This window comes from Lithobates pipiens, unplaced genomic scaffold, assembly GCF_037356315.1.
Source record: "Lithobates pipiens isolate NorthernLeopardFrog02 unplaced genomic scaffold, aLitPip1_a1.2 Scaffold_16, whole genome shotgun sequence".
NCBI lineage: Eukaryota > Metazoa > Chordata > Amphibia > Anura > Ranidae > Lithobates > Lithobates pipiens.
In genome coordinates, this window is record NW_027507748.1 from 428207898 (window position 1) to 428220808 (window position 12911).

The 12911-nt window shown below is 41.0% G+C and overlaps 1 protein-coding gene across 5 annotated transcripts in view; it reads left to right on the forward strand.

The window, feature by feature from the left end:
* DMD (dystrophin) overlaps positions 1–12911 on the forward strand; it is a 3436004-nt gene that overhangs the window by 2238821 nt on the left and 1184272 nt on the right. For all 5 annotated transcript variants that reach the window (XM_077482558.1, XM_077482560.1, XM_077482557.1 and 2 more), the window contains one exon: positions 4561–4654. In XM_077482558.1, coding sequence (XP_077338684.1) covers positions 4561–4654 — 94 coding nt within the window. The remainder of the gene's footprint in view (positions 1–4560; positions 4655–12911) is intronic.

The window sequence follows — 12911 nt, forward strand, 5'->3', positions numbered from 1 at the left end:
AACGGAAGGAGACAACAGCAAGTGAGATGAAAAAAGATGGACGACAAAACAAATTATACAGGGGTGATAACCCTTCCCTATGTTTTCCAAAAAGCTTAAAAATATTTTTTTTGACTGGAGCTACACTTTAAAAATGTACCAGTTGAAAATTACAAACAGATTCAACTTAACACAACAAACCTACACAGTCCCAGTCTTGTTTGCACCGCCTGTATACTGCTGTTCTGAGTATATAGGGCCTGGGGGCCACACGCATTTCCTTTTTTTAATATGGGTACAGGGTTCCCCTTAATATGCGTTCAAGACCCAAATAGGCTGGTAATGGGCAGGGAGGGCTACCCATGCCATTTTTCTGAATGATTTTCAACCATATTGCAGGAACCAGATATAACATTAAAACCGCAAGCAGTTTTAAATGGTGTTATTTCCGCTTAATGTCATTTTGTGCAGGGACTGTTCTAAACACGGGAAACACGTGGCACTTCACAGGCATACTACAGACACTCACCAGGCACCATATTTAAAGGAATATTTCACTTTTTTTTTTCACTTTAATCGTCATTAAAATCAGTGCTCCCACCAAAACGGTAGTTTTTAAAACTTTTTTTTGCAGTGACCCATGTCCCCTGAGGCAGGAGGCAGGTCGCCAAACCCTTTTTAGGACACTATCTTGCATATTAGCCGTTAAAATTAGCACTTTCCAATTCGAACGTTCGAGTCCCATAGACTTCAATGGGGTTCTAACGTTCGTACCGAACGCGGGGGTCGTTCGCAAGTTCTGGTGCGAACCGAACCGGGGGGTGTTCGGCTCATCCCTAATGCTGACCAGCCTCTGCAGTTGTACTTTGGCAGAATGGCACAGCACAATGTTATGTAACGTCGCTTTGCCCTGTGACCACAAGGGGGAACCACCAGGGGATGCATCCCCCACTCACGCCCTGAGCCGATGCGACGCGATCAATCAGGGCATATGGAGAACCCAGAACTGTGTGTGTATAAACACAGTTTCCAGTTCTCTGAACAGAGAACTGACAGATCATCTGTTCATACAGAGTATGAACAACGATCTGTTAATTTCCTTGCATAGTCCCCATCTCCCTTCAGTTAGAACACGTACTAGGACACACATTAACCCCTTCACTGCCCCCTCATGTTAACCCCTTCACTACCAGTGACATTTTTACAGTAATCAAGGAATTTTTATCGCAGTGATCGCTGTATTAATGCCAATGATCACAAAAATGTGTCAAAATTATCTGACGTGTCTGCCATTTTGCAGTCACAATATACAATAAAAATCGTTGATCGCCAACATTACTAGTAAAAAATAAATTATTAATAAAAATGCCATAAACCATCCCCTATTTTGTAGACGCTATAACTTTTGTGCAAATCAATCAATATACGCTTATTGAGATTTTTTTTACCAAAAATATGTAGAAGAATATGTATTGGCCTAAACGGAGGGAAAAAAAATTATACATTTTTTGGGGATATTTATTTTAGCAAAAAGTAAAAAAAAATGTTTTTTTCAAAATTAGTTTTTTTGTTTATTGTGCAAAAAATAAAAAACACAGATGTGATCAAATACCACCAAAAGAAAGCTCTATTTGTGGGAAAAAAGGATGTCAATTTTGTTTGGGAGCCAAGTCGCATGACCACGCAATTGTCAGTTAAAGCGACGCAGTTGCCGAATTGCCAAACGTGCTCTTGTCTTTGGCCAGCCAAATGGTCCGAGGCAGAAGTGGATAAATAAGATACATTTTTGCATGTGCTTGTTTATTTTTTGGTATGGGGCTATTCAGAAGAGCTATATAGGGTATCTTTAGGACTGATTGGCCTAAAATGTTCCGGATGAGGTTGAACATTTTATTCCAAAATCCCCTAATTTTTGGGCATTCCCACCATGTGTGTAACATGAACAATAATGTGTGACAGTCCCTGAAGCATAGAGGGGAAAATGGTAGCAAGTCTGGTAGGTACCAGATACCATCTGGTGAGAACCTTTAGGTTGACTTCTATTAATGAAATGTTAAGCATACCTTTGAAGGCTCTAGACATTGCTTTATGCCAATCCTCCAGGTCCCAGGATTCTTGTAGGTCTCTTTCTCTAAAAACATTCAAAAACAGAGCCATGGGGTGGGCTTACAGATTCCCTTATTCCACAATGAAAGAAACAGGGGGGATCCTTCCCAACATCCCTTGTGCTGTATGGAAATGTCCCTGAGAGACAACAAAAACAAATGGGAAGGGAAGCGTTAAGGTGATGCTGGATTAAGCATCACCTTATCATTGCTGGATCAGATTGGGCTCAGGTAAGAAAAAAGGGGGCCCTGGGGAGGAGCTGCAGAATGATTTTAAAGAAGGCTTTTTGTCTTTGAATCCTCCCTTGGTATTATGATACCATATCTCCCTGAGTCAACTGAATAGCCTGAAACAACACTTTTATAACCTACAACTGATTGTTCTGTATTTTTTTTTGCATACCGCCAATCATGATTAAACATGTCACTTGTGAATGCAGTACAGTAGATATGATTATTTTTCACTTCTCACTGTCTGCTTAGTTTGCTCCCCTTTGGTTTCAGTTATGGTCTGATCATTTTCCTTTTTATTTCATGATCATTCTTCCTCATACATCCAAGCATTCTCCTCTTGTTGGCCAATTTACTCGCTTCTGCAAGATCCACCAACTCAACTGGCTATTAGGCAAATCATTTCAGATTTTCTGCTTCCCCTATGAAATTGGAAGTTCTTAAATATATCTTACAAGGCATATTCATTGCTCAACACATGAAAAAAAAAGGCTGCCTCAATATCAATACCCCTGTTGGCTATACAGTCGCTAGAAACTAAGCGTCAATGGTCATACGATCTCCTTACTTTCCAAACTCTTCAAGAACTGACTTGCACAGGTTGATTTATCAACCTTAAGTTTTGGCTCTATGACTGAGCATTGCGCTTCATCTAAGAGTTTGGCAAAAAATGCAGTAGACCTTTGGCTTGTCAATTCAAGAGAAGCAATCTCACACGTATTTCTAGGATATTATCCCCTACTAAGGGAATGGAACATAGCTCTGAACTTATTGTTGTATCTTTTCACAAATATTTCTCCAGATCTTTGAAACATTTGTGGCACTACCTGCACATGCTCCAGGCCTTCAATCATGATGAATCTTGAGGACTACATCTTCAAAACAGTTGAAAGCTACACTTGCTGTTTTGCTTAAAATCCCATTTACTTTTGAGGAAATGTCAAATATTATTCTTTAGTTGCACATGGCAAGAGCCTTGGGCCTGACTGCTTTTCACCCTTCAGCCTGTTCTGAACACTACCTTCAATGCTATTTCCCGGACCTATCTAATTCAAAAACAATCCCAAGACGCCCCTATTTATCCTCATTTCCAAAAACCAGAAGGATCTGATCCAGTGCTTTGGCTACAGGCATATCGCAGGGATAAAACCATCAAAACAATTTCCTTGGTGCACCATGCTCATAAAGCTAAACTGTCTTCATGGCTGCTCTTCTCCTCAAATGACCTATCTGTACAAAAGAAGGTAAACAAGCCTCCATTTGCACATTGGCTGTATGTTGATACTCAAGGTGATACTCGGAAAGACGATGTGATCCTTATCAACATATACAATTTTAAGCTCTGGTTAATGAACACATTGATAGACATTTTTTGATTGAAAAGGTATCCCAACTTTACCAACACCTGGATTGCATTCTCTATCCCTTACTCCACCTCCTAGCTCGTCTGCTAGTGAACCTGAATAATGCAAGTTTTAACTTCAATACTGCCCTGGCTGAATCATTTTCCCATTTCATTTTCCCATACCCTACTGTTTGTCTGGTTCCCAATCTCCGGATCTGTTGAGGGCTCTGCTTTTAACCATTTTTGATCATGACGATATAAATTCTTTTTATTTTCAACTCATGCCCTGTTCTGTATTTTTCTTGTACGTGTTCTGGCCCTGTATTATGTCTCCTGTGAACTTCCATGTGTGCTTTTTTTGGAGAAGTGGTTACCTTCTACCTCACTATATATGTATTGTCTATATTTTTCACAATTTTAAACAAAATGTATTATTTAAAAAATTATATTTAGAGACACACTTCTTATGGCTTTGGGTGCCTAAAACCTGAAAATTCAATGACATTTGGAAGTGTTCCCTTAAAAAACTTTTTTTTTCCTTTGTTTCTTCCTAAACAAAACCTTTGTGTGTGTGCATTTGGAGAAAATGCTGAATTTGTTTTCACTTTATATTTACTAGGAGAGGAAAAACATAATATCAATTATGCACCATGTAACACAATGTTTTCTCACTGCAGCCTCCACTCCAATAAGGGTTGTCAGAACAATAATATTATAGTTAAAAAATACAATTTGTATGGACATGGCTATTGTATGTTACACAGGCTTTGAGTTACAAATATTAGATAATCCCTAAATCCATTTGTATAAGGGATTTCTGATAACAAGTATATTGCTAATATAATGTTCATGTAGGTGAAAAATATTAGCACTAAAAGCCATTGTATTTTCATTTAACAGAGAAAATTAGAAGATTTGAATAAAGAGTGGAATACAGTAAATCATTTACTTGAAGAACTAAAGAGGAGACCTGTAGTACCAGCAACAACTGATCGTAAGTGCTTCTTTAGCAGCCTCTAAATATAACATGGTTAAACACTGAGCTATACTAATCAGTATATTAATTATTTCAGTTCTAAAATAGCAATACGTTATAGCATTGTCTACATATAAGGAGGATGTCATAGATTACCCCTTTAGTGATCTTTGCAAGGCAGAGTAATAATGTGGAGTAAACTCTAGAAAGTTTTGTGGATTTTATAATGAAAGACAAAGATAGATGGGTAATTGCAGAGTTGCAATACTTTGGTATGGATGAACATATAAACATTGTTGAACATACGATAGCAGAGAAAATATCTATACTTTATAGATATCCAGAGCACCCAATGAAAACTGTGTGCAGCTTAGAGATAACACCTAATGAATGCTGAATTTTTGACTATTTGTGTCACTGTAAATGTTTACTATTTGTAGTTTAGTGTTAAAAAAATAGCATTTTTCTGTTCCAGTTTTCTCCTACCAAATGTTTTAATCACGTTTGTCTTCATTAGAAATACAGAACCTTAATTTTATGTATACTGTAGCTGTCTTTATTTCTATTTATTTCTATAATAAAGTGTCTTTATCTCATAACTATTTGTAATTTTCTGATGAATATATAAAATTTAACTGATTGACATTTTGTTTGATAAAGCACTATATCATAGATTATGGTATTTGTTTTAAAGTTTTAAAGTAGAATTATAGGCAAAACCTTTTTTTTTTAATAGGGAGGGTATCATTTTTGCCACCTGTGCCCCATTAGGGAGATTTACCTTCACTTCCTGTCCCATAGCCAAAGCAGAAAGTGTGAGGAAATATTTAAGAGAATCTCTTGGGGACCCCCAGGTCACCAGAACTAGTGTCCCCATTGGAATATTATATTTTTCCTCTATTATTTTTCATCTATTATTTTTCAGGGGACAACCTACACTTTTGGGATTTTTTTTACTTTCAATGATAATGTTAAACAGGAAAAAAATAGGGTGCATTTCCCTAACAGGGGCACAGATAGCAATAGAAACCGACAGGTGTTCTAATCCCTCTCCACTCTATCCAAATATTTTAAGCCTTTTTTCATTGTTTATGTATCTCGGTGCTTTTGATCTTCAGCAGCCTCTTTACATCCTATCTACAAGCATGCACTCCAGTGATAGTTGAATGACATTTCTCAGTTTCATAATGGTGAAAAACATGATCAATGTGTAACATGTTTTGCGGAAGCTTGTATGACAGGGTTGCAATGTAGGAAACTAATTGTACATTCCTGCACTGTCACCCTATAAGAGGAAATTAATGAACAAAGACACTTTATTTGAAAGATCCACAAGTAAACTTTAAAAAAGCAGCATATTCGAAATGATTGGCTTTTAAATATACAGGAACATGTTGAATACGATTTTAGTGATTTTGTTTACATATGCTAAAAGCAATCTTTAACGTTCTATGTATATTATATGTTATTCAATGATGACTACATATCATTGTTCAGCACTAAATATCAATAACATATGATATTTTAAGCATAATGATTGTAAATGAGACCAAATGCCTTCAAGCATACAAAATTTTTAAAAGTTATAAAAAAAAGTTCTTTGCTTACCAAGAGTAAATACCAAAATTTCTTACTATGGATGACCATTTTATTCATGCCGCATATTTTCATATAATCAGGTATTATCAATTAGTAACTTGTCAAAATTGCACCCATGACATGTTATGGAAAAAGTGTATAAATATGAGAATGTGATTTAACAAAGGCAAGATGCCAGAGCTGCTGACATTGAACCTATTTAGAAATGCATCTTCTGCTTTTCTGACTGACATCTATTTGACATCTGTCTAATTGCCAATGTAGATTTGTGTGCACTACTCGGGAGGCTGAGCCTATAATAAATACATTTACGCTACTCTCCAACACATAACACATTCAGCCTGTAGTACATGACACTTTATAGTTTGTTTTGCTCTGTATCATGCATGCCCCTCATTTATGTAGTCTGTGGTGCATCACATACACTGTATCATATTCAATTACTCTTCAACACATTGCACATCATCTTCATTCTCTCTCCATTTAGCGTACAGCATATAGCTTAAAGGGAAAACAATAAAAATTAAATATGAAATATTCCTTTAAATATCCTGCCTGGAGGTGTCCTCAGTATTCCTGTAAAGTAGTGCATTTTCCCGTGTTTAAAACAATACCACAGCAAAATGACAGTTCTTACTTTTGTTGCCAGTGGTTTAGACATTAATGGCTGTGTGTTGAGTTATTTTAAGGGGACAGCAAATAAAATATTTACAACAATGTGAAGGGTGTACTCACTTTGGTGAGATACTGTATATACTATATGGCCTGTCCTATATACTCTGCAGAAAATTGGGCCTTAGGTGTTGGTGGTACCAGAACACTGTAATCCCTCACAGTTACTCTTGGTGGGCACAGGAACGGGCCCTTCTGTGAAATAGTACATCAAAAATTGTAATAACATGCCCCTGTTAAACAGGGGCAGAAAATGTGGGCCTTGGGTGGTGGTGCCACAACACTGGAACCCCTCACAGATACCCTTGTTGGGCATATGAATGGGCCCTGCTGTGAAATATTAGATCAAAAATTGTAATTACATGCCCCTGTAAAACAGGGGCAGACAAATTGGGCCTTGGGTGGTGGTGCCTTAAATCAAAAATGTTGTTGGAAGCTAGCATCATCAAGTTTGAATAGGATAGTGAGCATAGACAGTCTTGAAGGGATCCAACATCCATAGCAAATTCAACAAGGTGCTTGATAGCTGCTGATCCAAGACTGATTCATTTTTATGAATGTGAGCCTATCAACAGAGTCTGTTGAGAGGGGCACTCTTTGATCCATTACAAACCCTCCAGCAGCAATGAATGTGTGTTCTGAAAGCCCACTGGATGCAGGACAGGCAGTATCTCAATTGCATATTGAGCAGGTTATGTCCAGTGGTCCATTCTCAAGACCCAGTAACCCAGTGGATGCTCTGTTGGGAAGGTCTCCATGTCTGCTCTTGCCCCCAGATATTCCTGCACCATGTAATGCAGATGCTGGCGATTGTTGCTTGAACCAATCAGACCTTGGTGCTGAGGACTGAAAATTTGTTTATAGGCTTCGGTCAGCCAGCCACTTTCACCACCTTCTCCACCGCTCTTCCTCTGATTGTGCGAAGCCTCAACAACACGTTGTCCAGCACCAGGAAATTGTAACCTCCCAGGGTCTGGAAATTCATTGCACAAACCTTTCTTCAAGGCCTCCTGAAGATGTTTCATCCTCTGCTCTCTCTGCAGAGGCAGTATGAGTTCTGGAACCTTACCCATGTAGGGTGGATCAAGAAGGGTTGCCAGCCAGTAATGATCCCTCTTCTTGATACCATGAATAAAAGGGTGCTTTTTGCAGGCTTTGCAGAATTAGGGAGGCCATGCAGCATACGTTTGTAGAGGCATTTGATTCTGAGTCCTCTGGGTCACTAAGGATCACATGATCCATAACTACCTCCTCCCAGCCACATTGAACTCCATTGAAGACTGCTGCTGAGTGTTATCCTCTACATCCATGCTGACACAGTCCTCCTTCTCCCCTTCTTCCTGTGTGTTTGGTGGGCCTGCAGGAATGCTATCTAGATAAAGGGGGCCTTGAGAGGTAAGGAAGTCCTCATCTTCCTCCCGCTGTTCTGCCTCAAATGCCCTGCACATGATTCCACGAAGCGTGTGCTCCAACAGGAAGACTAGAGAGACAATGTCACTGATGCATGCATTGTCGCTTCTCATCATCCTTGTGGCCTCCTCAAATGGTGACAGAACAATGCATGCATCCAGTAGCCACTAGCATGAAGAAAAGAAGCCAAGCTCCCCTGACCCTGTCCTGGTGCCATACTTGCACAGGTACTAATTGATGGCCCTCTGCTGTGTGTGCAGCTGCTGCAGCATTGCCAATGTTGAGTTCCATCTAATGGGCATGTCACAAATGAGGCAGTTGGTGGGAAGGGTGCATTACCTTTGAATGTCAGCCAGCCAAGCACTGCCATTGTATGACTGGCGGAAATGACCACAGACTTTTCTTGCCTGCCTCAGGAGATCCTATACACCTGGGTACCTGCTCAAGAACTGCTGCATCACCAAATTCAGGCCCTGTGCCAAACATGGAACATGGGTCACGTGTCCCTGTCGGAGGGCGGAGAGAAGGTTGATGCCATTTTGGCATACAACCATTCCTGACTGAAGCTGGCATAGCGTCAGCCACCTCTGAGCCTGACCCTGTAGAGCTCACCAAATCTTTGTCCCAGTGTGGCTCCTGTCCCCCAGATAGACCAACTCAAGCACTGCATGGCATCTTTTAACCTGACTGCTTGCTTAGCCCCTTGAATGCTTATGGAGCACCACTGGTTCAAAGGACAAATCTGCAGAAGAGGCCATAGAGGAAGAAGAAGAGGAGGGGTGGAGGAGAAAGCTGTGGCTGAATCACCACTAGAATTTTGGAGGCATGGTGGCGGAACAAGCTCCAACAACACTGAACCCTGCCCTGCATCCTTCTCAGCTGCCAGCAGAGTTGCCCAGTGCACAGTGAAGGAAAGGTAATGCCCCTGCCCATGCCTGCTGGACCATGATTCAGTGGTAATATGAACCTTACTGCTGACCGCCCTGTCCAACGAGGCCGAAACATCGCCTTCCACATGCCGATAGAGAGCCGGAATGCCCTCCGTGAAAAGAAATGGCCACTGCCATTTGCCACCTGCCACTGAGGTACAGCACTTTCCACAAATTCACGAAAGGGGGCAGAGTCTACCAGCTGAAAAGACAGCAGTTGCAGGGCTAGCAAATTGGCCAAGTTAGCATTTAGACACTGAGCATGTGGATGGTTGGGATTGAATTTCTTTTTACAGTTCAACAACTGGGGTAGGGAAATTTGCCTGCTAAAATCAGATGGTGGTGTACTGCTAGCAGATTGGCTGCAAGTGCTTGGGACACCTATTGCTATACCTTCATTACTCTCAGTGCAGGTTTTTGAGAGGACTGGAGGGGTTAGTAGGTTTGGAGATCCCAGATGAGGAGCAAAGAGAAGTCCACCTTTTTCTTTGATGTGGGTCTTTCAAGTGCTGTCACCAATGGACTGCACTGCAGGTCATCATATGTCTGGTCAAGCATGTGGTGCCCAAGCGGCTGCTGTTCTGGCCATGCTTCATCTGCTTCAGACATAGGTTGCAAACAGGAACGATGCAATATGCTGCACACATGTTTAAAAAGGCCCACACCAAGGAACTTTTAAAAGTCAGTGGGGAGTCAGCAACGCCCTGCACCTGCCGAGCTTTGTGGTGTGATGCAGTAGGGTGACTGCTCTTAAGCTGCCCCCCTGGAGGACATCCTGCCTCTTTGGAATTGTGCCTCCTCCTCCTCTCTTCTTTTAGGCACCCAAGTTGTCAGTGACCTCTTCATCCCCTCCCTCCTTATCACTGTAGCAAACTTGGCAGTATGCTGCAGCTGGGGCACCATGACTGCCAGTTTCTTGTCCTTCTGTGGTACCCCCTCTCTCTAGGCTCACGTTACTCCCTTCCTCAACCCGGTAACCAACATTTGGAGTCTGCGCCAAAATCACTGCGCATCCTAAAGCAGCATGTACAGAAGGCAAAGCAGAAGGCGTGACTTTGGACAAGGAACTGGTGGATTGGCCATTTTGCCAGCTGCGTTGGAAGGCAAACTACTCTGAGCCTGGGTGACAGAGGATGAGGATGATAAGAATGTTTTTGTTATCCACTCCACCAACTCTTCTGCATGTCCTGGCTTAATAACACAACCAACAGCAAGAAAAATCCCAAGTGTACCCCATGGCCACCTGCAGAGGATGCACCATGTCCACGCCTAGCACTGTTAACTGTAGACACAGAGGCTGCTTGCCCTCTTTTAGTAGCCTGTGATCATCTGCCTCTCCATGGTGGCCTTCTGGATATGATGTATATTTTGTTTTGCAACACCACTCTACCCTGTATTAGATACTGTGTATACCACCAGAAGTGTAGTAAAAACTGTACACACTGTATTAGATACTGTGAACTCCACCTGCACTGTATTAGCAACTGTACTGCTGCACTGTAGCAGCACTGTATTGTGTACTGTGTACATCACCAGAAGTGTAGTTGAAACTGTACACACTGTATTAGATACTATGTACACCGTCTGCATTGTATTAGCAACTGTACTATGGCTGTACTGTATTGTGTACTGTGTACACCACCAGAAGTGTAGTAGAAACTGTACACACTGTATTAGATACTGTGTGCACTGCCTGTAGGGATGGGTGAATGGTTCAGCCCAAGCATAAGTTTGGGCTGAACTTTCTTTGTTCAGTTGTTTGACAAACAGTCAAACAAATTGGTCATTCGACCATTTGTTCACCCCCCGACCACAATGCATTGCGGCTGAACAGTGCATTGCAAGCCCTGATTGGCTGAAGCAGTGAAAGCTTCAGCCAATCAGGGCACAGAGCACTGTCAGAGTCATGATTGGACACTGTCATCATGACTTTATCCAATCATGGCTCATTCCCGCCCAACAGTATAAAAGTATTCTTTCAATGACAGCCATTTTCAGTGTAATTTTGGTGTGGAGAGAGATAGAACAGGGCTCTGATCAGTGCTATTATTTATTTAGTGTGTTATACTGTGCTATTTTGCTTGACAGCTCAGATAGTTTCACTGTAGTGTAATGAGACCATGTCATTCATACATACATAGTTTAGAGTAGGGACAGCTCATATAGTTTTAGTGTAGTGTATTGAGACCGTGTCAGTAATCTTGACATTAGTGTATAGCTAGAGTAGGGACAGTTCAGATAGCATCAGTGTAGTGAAGGTTGAACACCATCTAATGATTGCGTTACTGCCAGTTTAACGCCATTTAGTTCTGTGTGTGTTACTGCCCGTTTAATGCCATTTACTTCTGTGTGCGTTACTGCCATTTAACGCCATATCGTTTTGTGTGCGTTACTGCCAGCTTAATGTCATATAGTTATGTGAGCATTACTGCCAGTTTAACGCAATATTGTTTTGTGTGCATTACTGCTAGCTTAACACCATAGAGTTCTGTGAGCGTTACTGCCAGTTTAATGCCATATAGTCTTGTGGACGTTACTGCCAGTTTAACGCCATATAGTTTTGCGTGCGTTACTGCAATTTTAATGCCATATAGTTCTGTGTCAATAAATATAAATGGTGCAGCGCAGAAATACAAAAAGTCAACGTGTATTGATCTTATATGACACCACAAAGAACATGTAGAGTGAGAACACCACGTGGAACAGCCGCTGATTACTTGTATATGACACTCCTTCCCCCAGTAGTAGTGAACGCTTACCAGCTCAGTTGGACCTCTGAGTGTTCAGATGGTCAAATGCGCATGTTCACACTCCCCGTGTGCAGGGTTCGATATTTCCACATACAGATACAGCAGTACGCCAGATCTTTAGGTTACTTGCAGCCAACTCCGGGGACGAGAAATGAATTCACTCCAGATGTCGGTGGGTGCGTTTGCATAAACAAAAATCCGGGAGCAAAAAAAGAAAAACATACAAGAAGGCGATCTAAGTGTAGCAGTAAATAGATCCCTTTATTAAAAAATTCATTAGAAAAGTAAAAAGGATTTTTTATATAACACAGACAAAATGTGAAAAAATCCTTCAGTGTCAGAGTCCACAATATGGTCAAATGGATAAGCTAAATAGCAATAACTGGCTGTCAGTATGACTTGACACCACTAGATGTCAGTAGTGTTCCACAAATGATATCAGGTCAATAGCTGGGACAGGTACAGCGCCAGATACATTAAAAGGAAAAAAAAAAAAATGTATGAAGCAGAGAGCAACAACATAGATTAGACGGTGGGTGACGTCCGTGGTTAACTCCTCCCCCGTACGTACGTTACGTCCTATCACGGACTTCGTCAGCGGTGGGTGGAGCTATACAGCGTCACCCTCGTATTTATGTAGTGATCCGTTGCCATGGTAAGCCTGCAGCCTAATCAGATGGCGGTGGCTGGAAACGGAAGACCGCCGCCATATTGTAGCCAGAAAAAACTTACTTTGCATATGGGGACACTTAAAACCAAGCATCCACACACAAAACACTCCCATAAAAAAACAAAAAAATTGCTAAAAAGCAAAAAGAACACCGCAGCATGAACATCCCATTGCGTGTAACTTACTAAAAAATTGCCCTTACCTAATGGTTAATGTAATCTATATGTATTAAAAGTTATATGATA